The 26,031-nt window shown below is 43.7% G+C and overlaps 3 protein-coding genes across 4 annotated transcripts; all 3 read left to right on the top strand.

Annotated features, from left to right (window-relative positions):
* On the top strand, window positions 238-1,321 carry LOC8080566 (protein PYRICULARIA ORYZAE RESISTANCE 21). Its single transcript, XM_002468468.2, has 3 exons — window positions 238-282; window positions 534-615; window positions 710-1,321. The coding sequence occupies exons 1-3, from the start codon at window positions 271-273 to the stop codon at window positions 1,099-1,101; spliced, it is 486 nt and encodes a 161-aa protein (XP_002468513.1). The 5' UTR covers window positions 238-270; the 3' UTR covers window positions 1,102-1,321.
* LOC8085486 (E3 ubiquitin-protein ligase MIEL1) lies at window positions 9,947-12,984 on the top strand. Of its 2 annotated transcripts, none has more exons than XM_021458875.1 (13): window positions 9,947-10,471; window positions 10,569-10,641; window positions 10,742-10,829; window positions 10,947-11,006; window positions 11,322-11,354; window positions 11,434-11,511; window positions 11,582-11,680; window positions 11,751-11,791; window positions 11,924-12,006; window positions 12,105-12,196; window positions 12,295-12,364; window positions 12,444-12,485; window positions 12,582-12,984. In XM_021458875.1, coding segments are annotated over exons 5-13 (642 nt in total). In that variant the 5' UTR covers window positions 9,947-10,471; window positions 10,569-10,641; window positions 10,742-10,829; window positions 10,947-11,006; window positions 11,322-11,352; the 3' UTR covers window positions 12,717-12,984. The 2 variants fall into 2 exon arrangements, with proteins under 2 accessions (XP_021314550.1, XP_002468512.1); XM_002468467.2 differs by having other exon boundaries at window positions 9,948-10,463; window positions 11,637-11,680.
* Window positions 17,537-24,214, top strand: LOC8085485 (ras-related protein RABC2a). Its single transcript, XM_002468466.2, has 6 exons — window positions 17,537-17,936; window positions 18,888-18,956; window positions 19,084-19,149; window positions 20,162-20,283; window positions 20,563-20,691; window positions 23,643-24,214. The coding sequence occupies exons 1-6, from the start codon at window positions 17,798-17,800 to the stop codon at window positions 23,748-23,750; spliced, it is 633 nt and encodes a 210-aa protein (XP_002468511.1). The 5' UTR covers window positions 17,537-17,797; the 3' UTR covers window positions 23,751-24,214.

Below are 26,031 nucleotides of genomic sequence, written 5' to 3'. Positions count from 1 at the left end.
AAAATTTGCCAACCTTGCTATCTGAAGTTTACTTAGCCAAGCCCTAACATGATTCGGCCCAAGTATCGTGACAACAAGATTCGGTTCCGTTCGGTCCAAGTATGTGCAGCCACACATAAATTCCGGCGCATGCACAGTGCTATCCTTCCGGACCACGGCCCATGGGCGCTAGTGGAGCAGTGGAGGTACTATAAATACTACAGTACACGGTATTGCAGCTGTACTCCTCCCCTCGCAGTACATCATCAGCGTTCTCCAGGAAGAGCACACATGGCTGAGAAGGTGCTGCCTTCTTCTATCTCCGATCACTCTGCTTTTCTTGTTGCTGAATGTCTCCTGCATGATCTCTGATCTCTGTGCGTTTCTTGTTGTTGCTAAATAAATGTCTCCTCACCTGCATGTTTTTATCTACTTGATTTGATGATCATCTATTCATCTGTGTTTCCATGATTTTGGTTTATTTGGCTACTAGCTAGCTAGCACCACTTGCAGTGACACACGCACGCAGAGTAATTTGTTATAGTATCATGCAGGTGTCCACGTTGGTCGTGACACTCAACCATGGCTGCTGCCGCTGCTTCACCAAGATCCGGAAAACTGTCTGCAAGCTGCAAGGTAATAATAATCACTTGTTGCCCTCCCGATTCAGTAGCGTGCGCCTTATATTGTCGTCCGGTCCTTGTGATCGGAATTTCTTGCGTGGTGGCAGAAACCGAGGACATCCGGGTGATTTCCTACGACGAGGTGTCCGGGACGGTGACGATCTCTGGCGCCTTCGACCCGCTGGTGCTCCCCTGCAAGCTCCGGCGCAAGGCGGGCTGTGTGATCAGGGACATCCAGCTCGTGGCGGCAGAACTGCGGCTCACACCGCAGCCACCACCGCGTCCGGCGCAGCGACCAGCCATGCTACTACCAAATCCGTCGTGCTCGTGCTGCTGCGGCATCTGCTGGTGCAGGAACTACGGCTGCTGCTACTGCGGTTGCCAGCCCTGCGCCTGCTTCGTGAACCACCCGCCGTGCTATGGGCTGCCGTTGGGGCAGTACCCAAAGATGGTAGTCGCCTGCGAGGAGGTGTCGTCTCCGGCGTGCATGATCATGTGATGTTTGCTTGTCTTGAGGAGACGTCGTCGTCTCCAGCAGTCCAGCGTGAAAGGACTTGCTATTGCTAGTTATTAGTTTGTCATCTCGTGTTTCGAGTTGTTACTGTGGTTTTAGTCTTTTGTGGAAAGAACGTTGTTACTGTGGTCCTGTAATCTGTAGTTTATAGTGGAAAGCACCGAGCAACATGGAAGGGTGATCAAAGAGTTACTGTGGTTCTTAATGAAAGGGATAACGCATGCATCCTTGTTTAGTTTAAGAATTGAATCTCGTATTAGTTCATATATGCATACTGTTCTGCATCCTCGCTCGTTACAGACTTACAGTGTATCAATGGCCGAGACTGTTCTGTATCCTCGCTCATTACGGACTATCAATGGCCGAGTTTGACTTTCATATAGAATGAGAAATCGTAGTGTATAAGATAAGTGTCCTGCTATTTCGAAGAAGAAGAATTCCCAGAATGAACTGGTCCTGCTATTTTGAAGAATAAGCTGGGTAAGATGGTTTTAGGTGACATATTTTCCAATTTGTTTGCTCCTTTATAGTATAGATAGATGAAATCCCATAATGATAAGTATATGAGCTAGCTCTACACGCGAGTGACCGATGAGCAGTCCTCGTTACCGTGTTCTGTTTTCAGTGATAACTTTTTTTTTCATCCTTCATGTTCTGGCGTTTACAGATTTCTTTCATAGAAGAAATGCCATAAATATGCAGTTCACTCAAATAAAGTTGAAAAGTTCTGTGTGACATTGTGGAATCTCTTATTGGTGCCATATACTGGGACTCCAACTTCGACCAAGGAGGTTTGGCGGGTATATAGAAATAGTCATTGCTTTTGAGTCAATATTTTGCTGATATTCAATTTCTTATGTTATGTCTTTAGAACTTTGGCTGATCCACTTGTTGGCTTAGAGACATTAGGCAAGCATCCGGCAACTGAGCTTTTTGAGTTTTGCCAAAAGACTCACGAGGGGCGAAATTTGTGAAATATGAATGGTTTAAGAGTTTGAAGGTTGAGGTGTTGATTGATGGTGAGCTAGTTGCAAGTGCTACTTATGGTCAAAAGAAGGAGATAGCTCAGAACCGAAGGCTGCTCTGGATAAGCTAAAGGAAACACTTGGACAGACCCAAAGTGAATCCTATTATTCTGCATCTTTGTTACCCTATGTCAATGGCAGAGCTTGGCTTTTGATAGAAAAAGCTTCATGGGCTAACTCTAGCAGTCTAGCTCTACACTACACGCGAGTGAACTGTTGTGCCGATTGTTTGTTTACTAATTTTTGCAGTTGTTCAAGAATCTGGTTCATACCATTTATGCTCTTTTGTCGATATAGTACGCCAAACAGAACTGAAGCTTGCGTGCCACTCGAGAGACTTCTCTAATTGAGACGAATATTATTTCTGCAAGAGCAATTGTGATTGAGTTTCTACCTTTGTGCTGCTATTCTGATAAGGGGTTCAGTCTGTTTCCTCTCATCTGTTTTTCTTAGTTCGACAACTGCAGCTGGCCTGTTTTGATTTAGTCACTGATCAGAATATATAGGAACAACTGATCCTGTTGGTGTCGAGAACGCGGGTGGCGTCGCTGAGGTGATGCTTCCGTAATGAGCGAGGATGCAGTCCGTGGCGCGTCGGAGGAAAAAGTGAGATGATGCTTTCGTATCCGTATGTGCCATGGAAAGTTGGAAGCACACGACACAGCAGATGCAGGCAGTAAAAGGCTCGGATGACGGAGAGGAGGATCGGATGACAGAGAGGTAAAAGGCTCGCCGAGCGAGGAGGTGACCTCCACTGGCACTCCTGACAATAAAAAAGAAAAAAATAAAAACCAGAGGAAACCGTATGAAAACGTATAGAACGAAAAGAATTCCAAACGGGGAAAACAGGATAAAACTGCTGGATGAAAACAGAAAGTCCAAAATTTCCACTAGTTCCTCTTTTTTAGCGGGTTCAAACACCAGTATTTGAGACTTTTCCAATTTCAGGACAGAAGCTATTAGCCATTGTGTTCTGGACAGCAGACGCTTTGGGTGTTTTATGTGGACGTCTGGTTCTTCCTCCCCAATGCATATACGAGGTGGTGCTAAAAACGAAAGTATGAATGATGATCTCGGAGCACCAGAGCAACAAACGGTAATGGGCCGTTCACGCCAACAACTATGGGCCTCTTTGCTAAGGACACTCAATAATACGGGTGACATTTTTTCTAATAGTGTTAGCTTTTACTTCCAAATTATAAGTCATTCCAATAATTTTGGAGAGTCAAAATATTTTCAAATTTGACCAAAAATATAGAGAAAAATATAAATATTTATGTCATAAAATAGGTACATTATAAAAATATAACTAACAAAGAATCTAATAATACTTGGTTGGTACTAAAAATATTATTATTTTGCTATATAAATTTGGTCAAACTTGAAAAACTTTGACTCTCCAAGATTCTTGGAATGACTTATAATTTGAGACGGAGGGAGTAATACATATTCGTACATAATTAAATAGCCCCACAATGATACTCACATAATATTTAAATATGTATATGACACTAGCTTTTAATCAAAAGATAGTCTTTCTCTTTTTCTATTGAAATATAAAATAATATGCTTAGAGCTAGCTCATAACTTATTATTGGAGCCACCCTAGCTGAGTTGAGCTAGCCAGCACGCAACATGTCGACGGGAGACGGTGACCGACATAGCAAAAACGTGGTTGGGAGAGCACTCACAATGCAAGACTCTATCATAGAGTCAATACAATTAATTATATATTATTTATGGTATTTTGCTGATGTGGCAGCATATTTATTGAATAAAGATGTAGAAAAAATAAGACTCTAAGTCTTATTTAGACTCTAAGGCCACATTGTTCGAGGTAATAAATAACTTTAGACTCTACGATAGAGTCTGCATTGTGAGTGCCCTTATGATGCATATTTTTTGTCATTATTTTTCCCTCTCTTAATTGTTGTGTGATGATGTGAATTTATTTTAGGCTCGGTCTAAGGGCACTCACAATGCAAGACTCTATCACAGAGTCCAATACATTTAATTACATATTATTTATGGTATTTTGCTGATGTGGCAGCATATTTATTGAAGAAAGAGGTAGAAAAAATAAGACTGCAAGTCTTATTTAGACTCCAAGTCCACATTGTACGAGGTAATAAATAACTTTAGACTCTATGATAGAGTCTGCATTGTGAGTGGCCTAAGAAGGTTTCTTTTCTTTAGCTCCTCGCTATAGTACTAAAGAAGCAAAAACTGGAGCTATAGGAGCCACAAATCATGGCTCCATGTTTATTTTGTCAGGAGAGAGAAAACGACTCTTATGAGCAGTATTGCTACAATGCATAATGTAGAAAGAGCCGGAGCCACTAGCTGACTAGTGGTCGTGTCAAACAAAGCCCTTATAGTCAATTAGTCCATCAATCCATAGTCCATACTCCCACGTGGGCTAAAATCTTAGAAATAATAGCCTTTATGATATCATGAATCTAAAATTTGATCTTAACTATTGTTGTACTTTTTATTTTTCAAATTAACAAAACACTTATGCTTATTGTATTTTTTCATTAATTCTTCTTCATATATCTTTTGTACTTAGTAGGAGATCCGCATTAGCAGATTTCTCTCCAATTTGGTGATATACACGTTATCAAGGCTCACTTCTCTCGTGCTGCATACCCACAACTGCACCTCTAGCGCATGCTCTCCTTCACGTGGTCCTTGGCGCAAGCATCCCTCCGTCTGTTCACTTGCTGTCCCTAATGACCCAAGATCTCCTCTGAACACAAACGTGTCGTAAATACTCTCTCCGTACTCGTAAAAAAAGTCACTTTAGATAAGATTTGAGTTAAACATAAATCATGAATAATTTTTAAGTTGTTGAGTTTGAAAATATAAAAACCATATAAATAGATTTGTCTTGAAAAAAACTTTCATAAAAACATACATATACCTTTTTTTGATAAATATTTTTATAAAAATAAGGATTCAAAAATTCAGTTTTAGAGACTGTATTGTTGTTCTAAATGACTTTTTTTACAGATATAAAAGGAGTATGACAGTCACTCATTCCTGTCACCTTGAAATCCTAGAAGCTGGCATGGCAGTGCGCGTGTCGCGTGCAGTCTCCCCCATGGTGCTACCGACCCCCCCCCCCTCCCTCCCCCAACCCATCAAAAACAGAAAATATTGACATGTGAGAACTACTCATACTAACAACTACACCCTCTGTTTCAAAAAAAATCCTTTTCAACAAGGTACTCCTTCCGTATCTTAAAAAAACGTCGGCTCAGTACGTGGTTTGCGTAAAAGATGTCGTTCTATCACCGGAGGCTGTTCCTTGGACTCGTTTGCCCCTGTCGCTTCGATCCCCGTGTGCATTTACGACTCAGAGCGGCGCGTATGGACAGATGACTCGATTCTCGGCAGCGCGTGCGCCGATCCTCCGCGTCTTAAAGCCGCGCTCCACGCCGCTCCATCGCTGCACGCTGCGCCGCAACTCCATCGCGTGCTCGCCGTCGTACTCGCCGTGCCGCCGCTTGCGCTCGCCAGTCCATCGCGCGCATGGCTTCATCGCGCTCGTCACGCTCGTCACGCCGCTCGCCGGCCATGGAGATCGCCCCAGACTCACTGCTCGAGTCCGTGACAGACTCCATCGCATCGCAAGAGGTGCCGGACTCCGTCGCGCTGGACTCAGAGATGGTGCCGGACTCCGTCGCGACGGACTCTGAGATGGTGCCGGAAACCTTGCCTCCGGGAGCTTTTCTATGCCCTCGCTGTCATCGCGTTCATGAGAACCGCGAATCATGGGATCGTGTGCACTCGCTGTTTTGGCCATGTTCTCGCTGCGGTAAATATACGCGCGAAGTATACGCGCTCAGGCTCCACGACGAGGCTCCACGATGAAACAGTGCCATGCAAAAACTCGCCATGCAATATTCAGCCAAAAATATTTGGGGTCCAAGGGAGTCGAACTCTGCAAGTGCCATGCAAACCTTGAGGTGCTAGCCAGTTGGTCTCTGAAACTTTTTCTAAAAGAATGCATGTGAAGCTGTATTTATTAGGGCAAACAGGAAAAACTTCACCCTAATTAATCACTCCTTGATATGCTAAATCATGTCCTAAACGACCTTCTTTTTTATATGGAGGGAGTATTTGTCAGGCTTCTCCATCAGCTTAATTAAAAGTTCTACCAAACAAACACATACAAGAAAGCCTCTAAAGCCACAAACAAGCTAAAGATGGTGAAGTCAGAGTCGATTTAGGGTTGGAAAGCCAAAACCACCAATATGCAGCTTTTTCGGCTCCTCTCATTTTTTTAGATGTCAGAGAGCCTCGCCAAAGAATACATAAACCAACTCCTAAAATCATCCTAAGTTAAACTATCTTAAATTTACTCAACTTCACATGAAAGTGTAACAACATCTATAACACCAAGTAAAAACAAAAATATTTCATTACCCATTCGTGCTACTAATATAGTGTCTTAAAATAGTCATAAAAAATATGGTGGCACAAATAATAGTGTCATTTTATATAAAGTTGGTTAAATTTAAAATAGTTTGTTCTAGAAGTTAATTTAATTTGGGACGACTCACGAATACTGCAACAAAGAAATACTTACACCTAAAGGGAAGCATTGACACGTGAGATCTATAGTTGTGTGCACAATTTTAATATTTTTGAAGAATTGCAAGATACTTCTAATAACTTTTTAGTGTTTTCAGAAACATCACCTTTTTCCGATTGATAGTAAATTTTCTAGTTTTCAGTCGATACTATGTCTATTAACTTCTATTTCATGTTCAGTATAGTTTCAAAGTCATAACATTTCTACAATTGTTCCACATTTCATAGTCTAGGTACGTTGATTCGATAGTCTTTCAGGACACAAGTCCGTAGTACAGAATTAATGCAAGCCTAGCTGAAGGTAAGGATTTTTAGTACTAGAACACAACCATCAAAAACCGTTTTGGAGCTACCCCTCAGCTTACCACAAAAAATCCAAGCTACCACCAAAATGGGTTCTGTCCTCACATAAGCACCAGATCATTTTCTTTTCACCGCTACCGATTGCAGGTCATGCGTGCTTCCTTCTTTTCTGCAGTACCCATGAAAGGTTCTGCGAGCGAGATGAAGCAGAGGGATGGTGGTGTGCTTCCAATAGAAATGCTAAAAGTTGGACATGGAACGCTCTACGAATTTAATAGAAAAGCTAGTCGATAATAAAGGGGCGGCAGCACTACAGGTATATCGTAGGTTCTTGACAGAAACTGCGATTTGATCGGGATTCAAGGCGGCGAGTCGGCGACGGGTGGAAGGGCAGCTCGGCTAGGGCCTTGTTCAGCTGCGAAAAGATTTTGGATTTTGGTGCTGTAGTACTTTCGTTTGTTTGTGACAAATATTATTCAATTATGGACTAACTAGGATCAATAGATTCGTCTCGCGATTTACAGCTAAACTGTGTAATTAGTTTTTGTTTTCGTCTATATTTAATGCTTCGTACATGTGCCGCAAGATTCGATGTGACGGAGAATATTGAAAACTTTTTGGTTTTTGGATAGGGCAGTTTGTTGGCAGTCCCATCCGAGGCTACTCCTCCATCTTTCAAAATACTACTAAGTTTAGGTTTTGTTTTTTGAGAAAATTGACTAGATTTATAAAATCAATATTTTACTGAAATGTATCACCGATGTTTTTATTAATGCAGTCAAATTTAAAAATATTTGTGACTTTTAAAAATATGAGATGTGTAATTGTTTGGGACGAGAAGGGAGTTCCATGATTGGCCGCAGAAACACATATTAGGCCTTGTTTAGTTGTGAAAAGTTTTTAGATTTTGGCATTGTAGCACTTTTGTTTGTGGCAAATATTGTCCAATCATGGACTGATTAGGATCAAAAGATTCATCTCGCGATTTACAGGCAAACTGTTCAATTAGTTTTTGTTTTTGTCTATATTTAATGCTTCATACATGTGTCACAAGATTCGATATGACGGAGAATCTTAAAAACTTTTTAGTTTTTGGGGTGAACTAAATAAGGCCTTAGATGGAAGGCATGGTTTAGGAAGTGGGATGGTGGTCTGCCCGCGGCAGGAAGCTAAGAAGCTGGCTGGTCGGTTGCTTCATGGAGTAGAATTATAGTGCAGACTGCATAATAGCATATATGTATATAGAAATAATGGAAAGTACTATCTCTGGTTTATTTTATCTGGCACACACTTATATTAAAATTCAAATTTTAAAAACTTTAACTATTTGTTAGACTAATAATTTTTTAACTATTATAATACAAACTTCATATGATAAGGTTTGTAAGAAATTATACTATCCAATGGTTATAAACTTCATAAATAATATAATATAAAACAAATGATGAAATGAATGATAAGTGTAATTTAGAAGACCGTGACACTCTAGTAACTTATGTCAGATAAAATGGGCTAGAGAGAGTAATTAGTTTTCTTATGTATTTGTACGTGTAAAAGCATGGTCTAGAGTTGTGAAGATCTAGCACTCGTGATTTTATGATTGCGGGGAGTGTTTTACAATTGTTGCTAAATATGACCCTAGTGTAATAGTGAATTTAAGGTACGAGCAAAAATTGCATCCACCACACACTGGTGGGTGAGTGCATATTAGCAACAACTTAGAATCATAATCGAGCAAATCGATTCTATAGTAGTGATTACTCATAAATCTTTTGTGACATCTCCACTAAGAATGACCTTAGAAGAACCATTGTGCTCCACACCCACGCCGTCGTCAAGGTAATGTTTACCCAGAGAAAACCACCCTGCAACTCTCGTTGGTTGTTTATAGGGTGAACAGAACCGGCACCAACTGGAATTTGAAGAAGGTCTCATGCATGATGCATGCATGTCTCTTAACTTTTGAGTCAAACAATGCGTGTTGGATACACGATCAAACATGAGCTAGTACTAGCATCGTCTCATTTATTTTTATTAACACGAGGACGAGGGAAATGCGAGCAGGCAACGCATTCCTTTCACGCTGTCTGCAATCCGTGACGACCCGGAACTGGGGTGTGACGAGTACGTCGCACGCATAGCCTCTCGATAATTGATCAGATAGCATGTCAGGTTTTCAGGTTTGGTTGATAAAAAAAAAGTTTACCAAAAGAAACGTACGCGCATGCACTTCCGTAGGCCTGTCGCTTCCGGTCCGGGAAAGCAAGAATGGCCTCTCTTGACAAGAAACCACATGTTGTACCACACGTATGGAGTCTAATCTAAGAAGAATAATGTCCTGCACTGTTGTTTCGAGCAAACTTGCAGGTTAAATAATTCTGGAAAATCTAAAGAGCGCTCAAGAAGATAGCGTATACTCACTCCTACTGGCTAAAGTTCTGATCCATCGATGGACGATTAGAGGAAAGGCAATCACATGCATGCACGTCCGTGCGTTCGGTTCGGCTGCCAAGACGCGGATCAGGTGCCGTGTGTGTCCACTGATCAGTGGACTCGCACGACACGAGGCACACCAAGCAATCCCGCGAGCCGGCGACGCGTACTCGCAGACGCAGGCCGCCGCACCTGACCCCGGCACCCGCACCCGTGCACGCCCCGCCCCGACGCTGACGCCCCAACCGTGCGTCCCCCCACAGGGCCACAGGACATGGCGCTCGGCGTGCGCGAGGCCGAGGCCGCCGCCGCCCAGGAAAATGAACGACGGCCTTTGCCTTGCCACCACTTTAATTTAGTGCGTCACATAAAGGTCAAGCGCCACCGAATACGACGCAACCGCAACGCCCCCGCTGCTTCTTTCTTTGTGTTTGAGGTGCCGATGCGATGCCTACCTTGTGTCCTTGTTGAACGCACGCACGGCACACACTGCACTGCACGCCCGCCCACCTGCCTGCCTATATAGCCCGCGGCAGCCGTGCCGTACGTGCCGGCGGAGTGGCATTATTCGGCAGCACGTCCCTGCCTGCTCAGCTGCACACACACGGCGCGGCACGGGAAGCGAGCGAGCAGCCGCCGTCCGGCGGGCCGGGCGCGCGCGGCGCTGCCCCCCCTGCTTCGCCGGTGCGCTCACGCAGGTACGCCCCCGTACGGGTCGGCAAGAGCTCGTCGTAGTCGTAGCACGGAGACGGCTTTATTTTCTTGTTGCCGTCGTGTTCCTCTCCCTCGCCGGCTTTTCGAGCGGTGGACGGCCGCTCTGCTATCTTTCTCTGCTCCTCGCCTCCTCCCGGTCGGCGTCTATCCTCCTCCTGTCATCTCTCTATCTTTTCTCTGCTCGCGTCTTCCGTGTCCTTCCGTCGGTGCGACGGTGTCTCACGTCTGGTCGGCGGCGACGCCCGGCGAGGTCCTGAAGCTGACGCATAGAAGGTGATTAGGTGAAGCTAAGCTCTGGCCTGCCTCTGCGACGAGAAGCAGGCTCTGAAATTTCTTTCACGAACACTTTTCACCCACTGCGTCTTTTTGTCAATTCAGGTGCATGCACAGCACAACAACGAAGGGGAAAGGTGCGAGCAATGGACGCTGACGCCGGACCAGAGCGATACGGGTAACCACCATTTTCTCATGGCCATGGCTTAAGCTTCTCTCTTTCTCTGCGATCATTTTCTTGTCGGAATAATCAAACACTCCCGGTCCCGGGACGCCAGGTGCGTGCACTACAGGAGGAAATGCAAGATACGGGCGCCGTGCTGCGGCGAGGTATTTGATTGCAGGCACTGCCACAACGAAGCTAAGGTCAGGACCTCGGAATGTATCCTCTGAATTTCGCATGTTTAATTTGGAGTTGGTTCATGCAGGAATAGGATTCAAATTTTTGGGCCAGTGGTATTTAGCCTGATTTCCTCTTTGCAGGATTCACTCGAGGTCAGCATCCAAGACCGCCACGTGGTTCCACGTCACGACATCAAGCTGGTCAGTGACAGGAGGCGTTGTTTTATTGGCCTGCTGTACACCCTACATGCATGAAACTGCAAAAGAACCTATATTCACATTCGCACAACAAAATAAATTATATGGCATAAGTACCTTAGCATAGGACACTTTGCACGAGATACAGATTAGCTTGCTTTTCACTTCTTCAGTTCTGCAGATACGGATATCAGTCACTGTCCCTTTCTTTTCTACTTAATTTATATAAATCGTCTGAATCATTATGAGCCTCCTCTGGCAGTGGCATATAGTGATACTACTCCTACCTTTCTACATTTTTTTTTCTGAACATCACAGGTTATCTGCTCTCTCTGCAATAAAGAACAGGATGTAAGTTTCCTGATGAATCAGAGTTGGTGTTTTTCAGCTGTTGTTGGTGTCACATGAAAATCACATTCTTTGTTGACAGGTACAGCAAGATTGTTCAAATTGTGGAGCATGTCTCGGTAAATACTTCTGCGCGAAATGCAACTTCTTCGATGATGATGTAAGCTCGTTTTTGAAGCATTAAGCGAAGTAGCTGATGATTTTACGCGCTAATTTGGACATAATTTCAGAAGTATTCCATCTTCTGTTTTCTCCGGTTTTGTGTCGTGTTCCCTGACATTTCAGGTATCAAAGAACCAATTTCACTGTGATGGATGCGGCATATGTAGGCAAGTATTAAATCTTCATTATCCTTCTTTTTTATTTCCTATGAGTCCTAAGTTATTATTATTTTTACAGAACTGGTGGTGCAGAAAATTTCTATCACTGTGATAAATGCGGTATGCTTGTTTTTAGCTCATTATTTCGTTCATTCTTCGAGCAAGAACTAAGTATTTTTTTCTATTAATTCCTAGTTTAATTGTCCCTACGAAAGTTTGTACCATCTGTGGGTTTGTTCTATTCTATTACAGGTTGCTGCTATACCTCTCTATTGAAGGATTCTCACCGTTGCGTGGACAGAGCTATGCATAACAACTGCCCCGTATGCATTGAGGTGAGTATTATAGGCTTCTCAAAGAGAGCATGAGCATCTCTACGTCTCTTAAAATTCAGTAGATAGATAACTCATGTCCTAACCAGCTTCTGCCACAGTATCTATTCGACTCGACGAAAGCTATCAGTGTGCTTCATTGTGGACACACGATTCACCTGGAATGCCTGTACGAGATGAGAGCGCATCAGCAGTAAGCCTCCACTTGACACAGGGACTTTCATCTGCTCTGTTTCCAGGCCGTGGCCATCACAGCTAATCCGATGCTAGCTAACCTGCCATTTTCCTCAGGTTCTCATGCCCGGTTTGCCTGAGGTCTGCCTGCAACATGTCCGACATATGGCAAAAGCTGGATCAAGAGGTACAGCTTCCTCTCCAAAAACCACGCCTCTTATCCTGCAACTTCAGGTACCAATCCAAGTAACTGTTCATTCCTTCAGGTTGCAGCGTCCCCGATGCCGGCGATCTATCAGAAGAAGATGGTAAGGACACGTTTCTGTCTGTCTCCCTTGGGTTCCTCTGTCAGATTGGCAGCCTTCAGCCTTGTGCTAATGTTTTGTTCCTGGGTTCACGTCCAGATATGGATCCTGTGCAACGACTGTGGCATGACGGCGAACGTGCAGTTCCACATATTGGCGCACAAGTGCCCTGGATGCAGCTCTTACAACACCCGGCAGACGAGGGGCGATCCAGCTGCATGCTCCAGAGTTTAAGAACAAGTCACGAAAAGCAAAGAAACGAGACTGCAGTGCGCAGAGGCGCTCGTGTGTGATCGATCAATAAGCTCTAGGCCCGTAGTAGCTGTAGGAAGGGAAGAAGGCCCTGCACATGAACACGATCGGTGCCGGTCATTTATATTGTTAGCTGATATGTATATGCTCCGAGCAAATAAGCATTTGCCGCATCGGACACAATACAAATTTCTTTAGTTTTTTTTATTTGAGATGGAAATATGGAATATCTCTCTTTTTCTTTTGCTAAGTAGGAGTGAGGTGCCCAAATCTCAGACGGGTACAGGCGGGTGAAAAAAAGGTATGAGGTAACACCGAGAGGGAGTCACAGACAAAGGTGACCGAGAGGGAGTTTGCAGTCTGTACGCGAGATGAGTTTGCACTAGATCCGTTGCTAGATAGATAGAACGGTTTTTTTTAAAAGGTCCGGTTACCCGGCCATATATTGATAAGAGGGGATAAGAGTTTTACAGCATAGGCGCGAGAGGCGCAGCCCACAGCAGCAGACTGCTACCGGGGCAAAAAAATACAATTAGCTATATTCTCTCAAAGTTATGAGCAACAAAGAGGGATCTAAGGGCTTTTCCACCAGCATTAGCCCATAAGAAGGCTTCTTCGCTGATTTGGCCAAAGACCTGCGCCGCCGTGCAAGTCTTGTTGTTGAAGACAGCAGCATTTCGCCGATTCCAGATGCACCATAGCGTGAGGATGGCCAGTGTGTGGCCCTTTTTGCTCCCGCGATCAATCATCGCTAGGAACCAATCTTCGACGTCTCTTGTTTCGCCCCACTGTACCGGTTGTAGATTGTTGCAGTTACTCCAGGTAGCTACCCGGTCCCATACAGTCCGGGAGAAGGGGCAGTCGATGAATAGGTGTGTGGCAGTCTCCAAGTTCCCAACGCATAAGCCACAGAAGTAATTGTTTTCCAAGCCGCGCACCTGCAGTCTTGCCGCTGTCCATAGGCGATCCTGTAATAGTAGCCAGAGAAAAAATTTGCATTTTGGAGGTGCCCATGCCTTCCATATCAGCCTGGGAAAATTGGAGAGTATGCAGCCGCTGAATTGGATGTTATATGCAGATTTTGCAGTATACTTCCCGGAAGGGTCGAGCTTCCAACAAATTTGATCTTCCTCAGGGGTGTCCAGGTTAAGTTCCAAGGGTTGCAACACATTCCAGAGCCCAAAGAATTCAGCAAGAAGGTCATTGTTCAGACTGTAGGCGATGTCTTTGATCCATTTGCCATTCTGTAGAGCATCACGCACTATTCTGTTCTTCCTTCTGCTATGACCGTACAACAGCGGGAAACGGAGCAGCAGAGGTCGACCATGTGCCCAGCTAGAGTGCCAGAACAAAACTTTTTGTCCATTCCGTAGAGAGACTGTGGTTGCTGCCGCAAAAAGGGCAGCGTCGACATCGTCGATCGGAAGTGTCGTTCCCAGCCATGCTTTATGGGGCTCTGCCCAAGCATACCATAACCACCGGAGACGAAGTGCCTGGCTGAATTTCTCCAGGTCTAGGATGCCTAACCCTCCAAATTCAATAGGCTTCATGGCTAGACTCCAGGCCACCTTACATTTGCTGCATATTAATTCACTGTCACCAGCCCACAGAAATCGGCGACGTGCTTTGTCTATATCTTTCAGAAATTCTTTTGGAACCTTGAGTGCTGAAAGAAGATAGATTGGGATTGCACTCAGGACTGAACGCACCAGCTCACGCCGTCCAGCTATATTAAGGAGACGACCTTGCCATCCTGTCAGCTTCGTTTTTGCTCTGTCCAAGACACTATGTAGGTGCACCGGCGGCCTAATGTAATTGCCAGTCCTAAGTACCTTATTGGGAAGGATACTTTTTGACCTGCAAATGGCTCAAGAATGTGGTCCACATCAATTCCCAGACATCTGATGGGCGCAACCATACATTTCGCGAGATTTAGCTTAAGGCCACTCGTATTTCCAAACTGCTCCAGGATGCTGAGGTGTGCACGGACTTCTTCTTGTACCGGATTAAGGAAAATGATAGCATCATCAGCATATAGTGACAATCTCAGCTCAGCGTACCTACCACGCAACGGACTTAGAATCCCATCCTCTGAGAATAAAATCTTAGATGACGGAAGGCTAATACGAGACAACGTTATGATTAGACGGTTATTACAGAAGAAGAGCCCCTAAAAAGATTTACTCTTTTTAGTGTGATTTATATATATTCCTTCATGAGCAACTCCGGACAGAAAAAACAAGATTGAAAAGGAAAAATACATGATGGTGTCCTAACCCTAAACCCAAATCCTCGATCGCTTCCTTCGATTCAATCCCCCAAAACCAGACTGAAATCGTGATGGCGTCCAGATCGAGCGACGCCGGGATCGTCTCCCCTTCACCAGTGCCGATTCTCCTCGCCAAGGAGGCGCACATCGCCTTCAGCAGGAACCACACCACGGCTAGAGAAAGGAGAGTACGAAAATTTCAATGAACAATACCATAAACTGTGTAGGAGTTAGAGGCATAGCCGCTAAGACCTTTTCTAAACGAGCCTTGGATATGAAAATTTTCGATATTTAACCTCAATTTGCATGCCTCGCAACTTTTTAACCTCAATCGTGATGGCGCCTACAATACGGATGCTTTTCAAAATATACATATGGACCTGCAGTTTCTTTTGATTGTCTATCTTCTTTCTCTATCTTTCACATACCTAAAATATAGCAAGTTTTCATTAAAAAAACAGCAAGTCCCATATTTTTTCTATTTTTTTACACAAGGCATTTGAGAAGACCAAAATTACCTGATAACATACTTACATGTTTTCTGTTGGCAATTACATGATGATTGAAACATGTCCCGCCGCTGAACTCCTCGTCACCTCTGACTCCAGCGCCACGCGCACCACTGCTCCAACGCTGGCTCTAAAGCGTTCGTGAGTGAAAAGTTTTTGGATATCATATTAGATTTTTCATAGGATGTCACAAGTGGGTGTTTGGATATTAATTTAAAAACTAATTATATAACTCGTCTGAAAACTGTGGATCAAATTTATTAAACTTAATTAATATGTCATTAGCACATGTGTGTTACTATAGTAATTATAGCTAATAATGGACTAATTAAGCTTAAAGGACCCATCTTGCGGTTTTCATGTAAATTGTATAATTAGTTATTTTTATCTATATTTAATGTTTTATGTATGTGTCTAAACATTTAATAGGACGGGGTGAAAAGTTTTTGGGTGAAAACTAAATAGGGCCTAATGCCGCCCTACTCGACTCCAGTTCCCAGCGTGACGACAACCCATGTCTGACGCTGTTGTAGTCGCAATCACATGCCAGATTCGCCACTAGGCTTGGCCGCCTCAGGACAACTCCAGCAGGCCCCTGCTTGAGCCTCAATAGCTAAATATAGGTATTTAGATAAAAATCTAAATCCAGCAAGACCTCTATTACAGACCACAAATTTGTTGAGCCAACAAAATCCTACCACCAACTCAATTCCTGTTGGGTCACCCTGGCCTCTATCCTGCTCGCGCATACGAAACTATGGTTCTTCTCTGCTCGATTTCCTCCTCGTCCACTTGATCTGCTCCCCGAATGGCCGGATAGCCATGGCGCACTTGCTCGCGGTGCACTTGCTCGCAGCCATGGTGCACTCCCTCCATGCTGCCCTAGCTCAGAGCAACCCTGACCTGCTCGCCGTCATCGTTGGGAGGTGCGTCCCCGACTTGCTTTGGTCATGGGAAGGAGCGGCCCGACCAGCTTGCCGTCGGGAGGATCCTGCTCTAGCAACTAGGAGGAGCAGACCCGGTCTGCTCGTTGCTGAAGGAGCGGGCACAACCTCCTCTGCTCGTCTCCTACCCTATGTGTGGAGATAGGATGAGGGGAAAAAGAGTTGAGTCAATGATGTGTGGGTCCCCATGTCATTGTTTGTTGATATGGACTTTGAGGCTCTATTTGGGGGTTGTTGTTGGAGTGAAAGAAATTTGTTGGACTAATAAAAAAAGGGGTAAGCACCTAAACTCTAAATAGAGGATCTGATTTGGGTGCGCTTGCTGAAGTGGCCCTCAACCGACTCCGATGCTGAAGTCCAACAGTGTCGTATGCCTGACGCCACGGCACACCGAATATTGTCAGTCTCGACACTCCACTCACCCATGTTGCCGGCCCGATGATAGCGCCTCTGGCCTAGAGGAGAGAACTTCGACCAAAAAGCATCTGCGGTGGCTCGGCTTGCTTCTTCCCGTAGCCTTATGACATCCAAATGCTGACATTGAATAGAGAGATCTCTCATCACGGAAGGTGCAACTTTGGACGAGGATAGACCGCGTAGTTGTCCGATCACCCTAAAACTTATTCGCTTGGTAGAAAAGTTATGGCTAAAAATACTGTTTATTGATTTATTGTAAGAGAAAAACACTACTGAACGGTTGACAAATTCAATCGATAAACTCAAACAAACAGCGTTAGTTGGGTATAAGCCGGGAGGAGCCATCCGATGATATTGGTGCCATGGCAATTTTGGTCATGTCTTGTGTAAACAAAAAGATGAGGAATAAAATGAAAAAAAGACAAAAAAAAAGGACAGAGAAAATCTCCCATTCGAATTTCGAAAGTGTGCTGTGAGTTTCATATACGAATGGAGGGACACGCACACATATGCCCCGCGTGTTTCGGCAATTCGGCCGGCGCCACCGCCACGCCAGGACAAGCGCCGAAGCGCGAGCGAGGCTGCGCGGCGCGGCGCTCCGCTCCGCTCCAACACCCCACGCGCGCCATGTGGCCGTGGCCCCTCGCCGCAGCCCGCCACGCAGCCCGCGCCCGCGCTAGCCTGCCGTCAACCGTAGGTCCCCGTAACTGAAAGGAGTCGTCCACCTGACGCCGCGCGCCGCCTCCTCGTCACCCCGTTTCGCTTTCACGTTTCGCTTCGCCTTCCCCTCCCTCCTTCCTCGCTCTCCCTTTATTCCTATCGGCGCTCGGCCACCACCTCGCACCAACCCACCCGCCCCCGCATTCCCGGGTGCCTCGCTTCGCTTTGCGCGCGATTCGATCCAGGCTTTGGCTGCAGGCAGGCATGGCCTCGTCGCCCGCGAGCAGCTACGACTGCTCCTTCAAGGTCCTGCTCATCGGGGACTCGGCCGTCGGCAAGAGCAGCCTCCTCGTCAGCTTCGTCTCCGCCGCCCACATCGACGACGACATCGCGCCAACCATAGGTATGTGCGCATCCACTCCTCCTATACCCTGGTGGATCTCGCCGCTGCGTGACTCCTGTGCGTACTGAGTACTGACAAGCGTGGCGGCTTCCTTGTCCGTCTCCATTAACGGAACACGATACGACAGCAATAGATTTTTTGTTTTTGTCCCAAGCGGAGAACTGGGGGTTACTACTACTGGGCCGCGTTGCTGTTAGTAGAGTACAGTAATAATACAGTAACGTAATTACGTTCGTTGTCGAATGCTCTTGCAATTTTTTGGGACGGGGTGAAGGGATCACCACACACTGTAACGTGCCCAGGCGTTGCCCACTAGCAGAAACTAAGGCTAGGATACTTCTCTGGTTGCATCTGCGCCTGTGTTTCCAGTGATATCATTGGGGGCAACTCTTTATGTCACAACCGGAAGCAAGCACTGTGGAAAACACGAGAGTGCATGTTTGATGCCTTTTTTTTACCCATGGTAATAAAAACTTTGAAATGCATCTTGTAGCTACTTAGCTGCAAACCTACTGTATCTTCACTTTGCATAGAGGCTTATCATTTAAGGTTTATAATTATTGTTTTTAACAGCCTTTGACCTTCCCCTAACTTTTAATCTACCTTTTATTAAGATAATAGGTTGGCTTCCTTCCGTCCTAACTTTTTTTTATCCTGTCAATTCAAGCTGTGGTTACTCCTTAAGTATCTAGTAAATAATCAATAAATCAACATAGTCAACGTAGTTGAATAAATGCTCTTTATAATGTATAGCTCAAAACACTGTGTTAGAAAAGCCCTTTGGATTTGATATAACAATACAATTTTAGCCTTTAAGATCAGTCATAGCAGCCCCTGATCATTTTGTTCTCAAAGAGGCACTTGAATTCTGACATAATTATTACATAACCTGTACTTTATCAACCAAATACCTACTTTTCTTAATTTAACTTTTTTTTGCTGTTTTGGTAGGGGTGGATTTTAAAATCAAATTCCTCAGTGTGGGTGGGAAGAAACTGAAACTCACAATATGGGACACTGGTAAGGTTTTTTTTCCTGTTTCTGATAATGGTTCTAACATGTTTGTTAGTTGCTGCCTTGTGCAGCAGGGGCAACTGTTTCACTATTCAAGTGCTCTCTCTATATTTTTTTTTTCACTATTTTGCAGCCGGCCAGGAGAGGTTCAGAACAATTACCAGCTCTTACTACAGGGGTGCTCATGGGATTATTCTAGGTGACTTGATCTCTTTCAAGATATATATATATATGACAATTTCATTGTGGATTAAGAAGTTGAACCATTTATCATTTTTTACCTTAGAGTTCAAAGTATTTTTATGCCCACTTTCTAGCCAATGGTATTGTCTGTTGAGCTCAGGTCATGCCATAAAATGCTAATCAGGTTTACCTTTTGGATTGCGTTCATGCTCCAATCTGGTGGAATTTTTATGGTCATTTTTGCTGTTTTTTGATATACATGTAACTGACGAGGCTATCAAATTTCAAGATGATCCCTTAAAGCATGTTGCTATCTAGGATCTTGCTGTGCCACATCTTAGTGGCTTTGTACCATAATTTTATTTGTTTTGATCACCTCAATTTACTTGATCCCTGTTGTCTGAACTCGTCAAGGTTACCCACCGTATGGGTGCATACTTTCCAGTATAGTAATAGCTTAATAGTGATACTCTCTCTGATTACCTATAACCTGTAAACAAGACCATAAAAAGACTTGTAAACAACCCATTTCATGGAGTATTGTAAACTTTCCTATGTCTTCGCCGGATTATTAAATAATCTCACGTCTTGTGTGGTACTTTTGTTGCAAGTGGTAGTCTGGGGTTTACAGTCGGTATCTGCAGGTCATTGCATATGCTTCTCACTTGAATCAAGTAGATTAGCCTTGGGTAGCTACCTGGTCAAATTTACATATCTTCTGTCTGCCCCCTCACTTATCTAGCTCTTGGTAAACTAAACTCATGTATTTCCATTATTAAGGATAATGGAATGGGTTTGAGCTTTGTCTCAGGGAAAAAACTAACCATTTGTGGTTGTATTTGGGAACTGAATATGTGGTTAACTTTTGATTAATGCTGAAATGCAATGTTATGAATAGTATCAACAAAATTTGAAGGAAGCATTTTAGTGTGTATGATCCTTGTATCATCATTCATTTCTGCGATTCAGAAAATGTTGCAGGGTGACTTAAAAAAGAATATTAACTTGGTAATGTCTTGTTTTGATAGTTTATGATGTTACAAAAAGGGAGAGTTTCACAAATTTGGCTGAGGTGTGGACCAAGGAAATAGAGTTACACTCAACAAATAAGGAATGCGTCAAAATGCTTGTTGGAAATAAAGTGGACAAGGTATATTATTTATTTCCTAAGTCAAATTCTTTTTTTTGCTTGAACATTGTTCCATTCATGTATTTAACACTTCCTTACCAAAGTGAAAGTATTTCATTATGATCGCATGTTTGATCTTTTTATGATCTGCTGCATGAATCACTTGAGCCTGATAGGTAATATTTGTTGACTGTTGTAACATATTGTTGGTCTTTGTAGATGAAACCACTGATAGGTAATATTTGTTAGATGAAACAAGTGCACATAGCTCTGTGGGTTTGATGATTTTATCTTGTATAGGATGAGGACAGAATGGTGACAAAAGAAGAAGGCCTTGCATTTGCACAAGAATGTGGATGTCTCTTTGTCGAGAGTAGTGCTAAAACAAGAGAAAACGTGGAGAAATGTTTCGAAGAGCTTGCGTTAAAGGTATATCTTCACAAACCACAGCGATACTTATATCAAAAGCTTATCTCTTTTCCTTTCATACCATTCAGATACACCGTCCAATAGCTCCAGAAAATTGTAAAGTTATGAATCAATTATGTGCAGTAGCACTGGTGAAGCTAAAGCTTAATATTTCTAATGTTTTGAGTAGCAACCTTCTGGCTTATCAGATACCAATATGGTACCTATTGATCCTATTGTTAAGTTAGGAAAATAAACAAATACTCCTGTTTTGAGTAGCAGCCTTCTGGCTTATCAGATACTGACATGCTACCTATTGATCCTATTGTTAAGTCAGGAAAAATAAACAAATACTCCTGTTTTGATTAGCAGCCTTTTGGCTTATGAGATACTGACATGCTACCTATTGATCCTATTGTTAAGTCAGGAAAATGAACAAATACTCCTGTAGTGATTTAGCTGCATACGTTTCTGTTATCAAATATTATTCCCAAAGTTGTGTGATTTCTAAAATTTTCGTTGCTTGTGACATTTGTCTTATATGCTCATTGCATAATTGTCGTATTTGCTGGTTATCTATTCCTTTGTTATTTTAGGAGCAGGGTGACCTTAGGTGGCCCAAGATTGCACGGGACATACTCCCTCCATCCCAAATTAACTGCACATCTTGCTTCTTGAGAAGTTAAACTTTTCTAAGTTTAACTAATTTTATAGAAAACAGTATCAGCATTCTTATCCCTAAATAAGTTCATTAAAAAAATATATGTCATGGCATAATACATAATAATACTTGTGTTATATATTTGATCAAACTATAAAAAACTTTGACTCCTTAAAAACGATGAGCAGTTATTTTGGGACGAAGGGAGTAGGTCTGTTTTTGAGTATTAAAGTCCTAACTCCTATGCTTGATGAACTGTAACTTGATATCTCCAAGTCTGCATAATTAAGTAGGTCCATTTTGATTAACAGTAAGTCCAGTCATCTGTATTGATGTATACAAAATCAATGTGTTTTTTTAGAAGCAAATCAATGTGTTTTTTAGAAGCAAATCAACGTGTTTAAAACTTTTCCTTTTTCTTCTCCACCTTGTTTTTTAGGGGGGAAAATCCATTTCTCATAATTTTTTAAAAGATATCTCTCAGAGCTTGCTCATTTATTTATTTGTTGTGTATCAAATGTTTCTCACCTAGGTTCTAGCAGCCAATTAATTGTGCACTACTTATGTCGGCACTGGGCAGCACTGTTGCACCAACAAGGGCCATACTTAAGGAACCTGCCAGATGATTTTTTTTTTGAAAGTCACCAGGGGGGGGGGGGGGAGTCGTTCCCCACCTGAATTTATATAAATAAGATGGACCAAAACGGCCCCAAGTAAGAAATTACAATTTCGATGTCACGATGGTGTGACAGGGGTTATAAAACACCAACTGTGTACAAGCTCTAGCCAAGCCTAGCCATTTCAAAAAACTCACACCATTTATCAGCGATGTGCTTCTTCATTTTGAATCTTGAGCGCCAAAGTTCAGCAGTCGACTTGCAAGACACTAGCAACTGGAAGATTGATTGTGGTTCATTTCTGAATACTGCAGCATTCCGCGCTTTCCTAAGTTGTCAACAACAGAGCAATGAATGCCGAGAATTCTTCAGCTGGTACTCCTCCCTGTGGAGCCAGATTGTGCAAGCTGCTAACATCCCAGCCAACCATGGCACTCATACTTAGCCTTTCCCAGAACGCTTTGCCCAAAGCACAGCCGCTGATTATGTGTTCTGGGGTCTCATCTTCCTCACTACAGATCTCACAAGTACTGTTGTGGAGTACATGTTTCCTTTGCAGAATCGTGTGACATTGAATTCGTTTCTTGAGAAGCAGCCACATGAATAGCTGCACTCTTGGTGGTGCCGAGTTTTTCCAAACAAAGGTCGATCTTTCATCCCGCTGATGTCCCTGGGCCTTCAGTAGAGAGTAGATGGCTCGACTGTCCAGCCCATTCATTCCATTACTGAATGGCGACACCCTACGGTCAGGTTCAGGCGTTCAGCCGACAGCGCTGTGTTGGCGATCATGGATCGAACCAGCTGTAATTCCTGCGTTGCTCTTCGGAGAGCCTAGGGACAAGTGAGTGTTGCAGGCCAGCCACCATCAACCCGCTCACCATGATCTCCTGGTTGGTGCAGTGGCTGAAAAGTGCAGGGTACACATCAGCTAGGGCCTTGTCGCCGATCCACACGTCCGTCCAGAAGGAGCAAGATCTCCCATCACCAAGCTGAACTGAGGTAATCGCTTTGTATAAAGGCAGCAGAGAACGGAGCACCTCCCAGTGCTCCCCGTGGATATTGAGCACAGGCCGAGGATTCAGGACAGTGCAGTCTGTGAAGAAGCTTCAGAAGGAGGCAGATGTTTTGTGTTCCCAAGTCTTTGATGCCCAGACCTGCCAGATGATTTGACTAGATGTGCTATAATTGTTTCTTGTGGGTGCTAGTGCCAGTGCGCAAAACCTTCCACATGATTGCTGGTGCTTTGCTTATGCCTTCAGCTACACAAAGTACCATTTGCATATTAAAAATGTGAGTTATGCTGCACAGACACATGGGTGCATGCTTTGAAGCATGGAAGTGAACTGCTTTCTGCCCACAGCATTGTTTGAGAGAACCCACAGATTTGTTGCATTGGTCAACAAGGTTCTTCTGTGCCATGCACACAGGAAAACAGCTCCAATACGTGAAAAGAGTTATGCTAGGAAACTCATTTAGCTCCTCAACATATCCTCTTCTCATCAGAAACCATTAGTTTATTCAATTTTATTTACAATCTTATTAGCAGCTTAAATGTCAGATTAGCATTTGCTCAAAACATATTTTCACATCATTTACTTGGTGGTGGAAATAGTCTCTGTTATGTCTTTTGTTTATATAACAAATTATCTTCCCTACTTTACGCAAAATGATTTTCTTTTTTGGGTGGTCTACAGATTCTTGAGGTTCCCAGTCTCTTGGAGGAAGGTTCTTCGGTTGTTAAGAGGAACACTCTGAAACAGAAGCAGGAGAATTCAAACCAAAGTGGAGGATGCTGTCAGTAGATCGGCCAGTTCTTGTTGTAAGTTGTGTTGGAATGCTCAGCGGCACAAGCAATGCGAGTGAAGGGAGAACTAACCACTTGAGGTTTTGGTGTGAATTGGTCTGTACAGAAGTCCTTTTTTTTCTGTTGCCTGACGTGGTAATTTGGTTTGCTGCTTGTAACGAGATGCAATCAGCTGATCACTTCATTGATTGTATGTGTGGAAGTGTATAGCTGGTAGATAAGTTGTATCTAAATGCTCAGCGGCACAGCCAATGCTAGTGAAGGGAGAATTAACCAGTTGAGGTTTTGGTGTGAATTGATCTGTACAGAAGAAAGAAGAAAGACCTTTTTTTTTCTTTTTTCTGTTCCCTGACGTGGCAATTTGGTTTGCTGCTTGTAATGAGATCCAATCAGCTGATCACTTCATTGATCCGCATTCTGAATGTACAGTCGGCTCCTTGTCTCAGCTGGGCTTTGAGTTTAGCATGTCCAATTCGTGCTAGCTGTACCATTATCTGTGGTGATTGAAACTGGATCATTGGTTTAGTATGCCGGTATTTTTTAATTTTTTTTCCGTGCCTTAGCACGTAGACATTTTTTTTTCTTTGAGAGGATCATTTTAGGTTTGAATAGTATCCTACTGTACGACACAGTGGTTGATAGGGCTGCACCACATGCTTTCTCAGGCGCTCTTCCTGCACTGAAAAATGATTCCTTTCCAGGATCACTAAGGCTTTGTTTAGTTGGAGAAAAAAAATGGTTTTGGCTATCATAGTACTTTTCGTTTGTATTTAGTAATTATTATCTAATTATAGACTAACTAGATTTAAAAAAAATTTCTCGTAAATTACAGACAAACTGTGCAATTAATCTATATTTAATGCTTCATATATGCGTTTAAAGATTCACAACGAAAAATCTGAAGTTTTTTTTTTAACTAAACCAGGCCTGAGATCCTCGACTCGAAGCTACAGCAGCTTTGTCTCTGCTACCGATCATTTGGATTTCATTTTCAAGTCATCTCAACTGTGCGTATGCTCAACGTACTAGTAATGTTTCTGGCTTTCCGTCCACTACGTGCGTTGCTTGTTCTCGTGAGCAACCAACATGACAGGGCATGATGGGGCACCCAAGGAAATGCATGTGACGCAAACGATGTCGTCCAATTCAATTTTTTTTTCTTTTGCACGGACGCGCCCTGAAAAAGGACGGCCCGGTACCCTTTCACCGGATCAAGTTGATCCTCACCACCATAACAACAGTTATGAATACACCAGTGGATGTGTGCGTGCCTTCGCTTCGCCTGAAAAAAAAATTCAACACCCTGAGATCATTCACTTAGGCCTTGTTTAGTTCCGAAAAAAAATAGATTTCGGCACTGTAACATTTTTGTTTTTATTTGACAAATATTATCCAATCATAGAATATAACTATGCTCAAAAGATTCATCTCGTGATTTACAGGCAAACTGTGCAGTAAGTTTTTATTTTCATCTATATCTAATGCTTCATGCATGTGCTTCAAAATTTAATGTGACGGAGAATCTTAAAAAAAGTTTTTGATTTTCGGGGTAAACTTATTTTTCAGGGTTCCCGGCAAGAAACCCATGGGCGGGGCAGGGAAAAAGAATACTCCGTGGCCTTCTTTCGTTCTCTGATCTGAAGAAATGATTTTTAAATCAACTGGACCGTGCAAACATGGGCAAGAGCAGTAGGCAGAGGAGTGATGCCGTCCGTGATGCGTGACCTGTTCATGTTCCTGTTGCTGAAATCACTTCGATGCAAAAAAAAGGAACGTCGCCACAAAACCGCTTTCTGTTCGCAAAATGCGCTAGCCCGCACCTAGCCAAAACTGAAGGGACAGGAAAGCTCCAAGTAGAGAGAGACACGCCCAAACAGCCGCCCCGTCCCGGCGTCCCCGTTGCACAACGGAACAGAAGAGGTTCAGGTTCACGGTTCACCGATCAGGGCTGATGGGCGCGCCACGCGCGGGTGTACCCCGGAAGGCGAAGCAGAGTTCATGGCGACGCTTGGCTTCTGCCTGCTTGGACAATGGACACCGATCTGAAGCGTCGCGGCAGGGAAGTGGGTGGGCCTGTGGCCACGCTGGTGGCCCGCCCATAATTTCCTGGTCCAGCGGCGGCACGCGACGCTAGCTAGCACGGTCGTCTCAGAGTTCGGGGGTAGAGCATGGAGCATGCATGCTGCATCGCCCATGTGGTGAAGACAGTGTGCAATGCCAGGCACCTACAGTACGTTGGGACACCCGGTTTTTAAACTCGCAAGATGCCAGTGGGCAGA

Source organism: Sorghum bicolor, chromosome 1, assembly GCF_000003195.3.
Source record: "Sorghum bicolor cultivar BTx623 chromosome 1, Sorghum_bicolor_NCBIv3, whole genome shotgun sequence".
NCBI classification, from domain to species: domain Eukaryota; kingdom Viridiplantae; phylum Streptophyta; class Magnoliopsida; order Poales; family Poaceae; genus Sorghum; species Sorghum bicolor.
The sequence above is the reverse complement of the archived record's forward strand: the minus strand, read 5'-3'. Positions and strand labels throughout refer to the sequence as shown.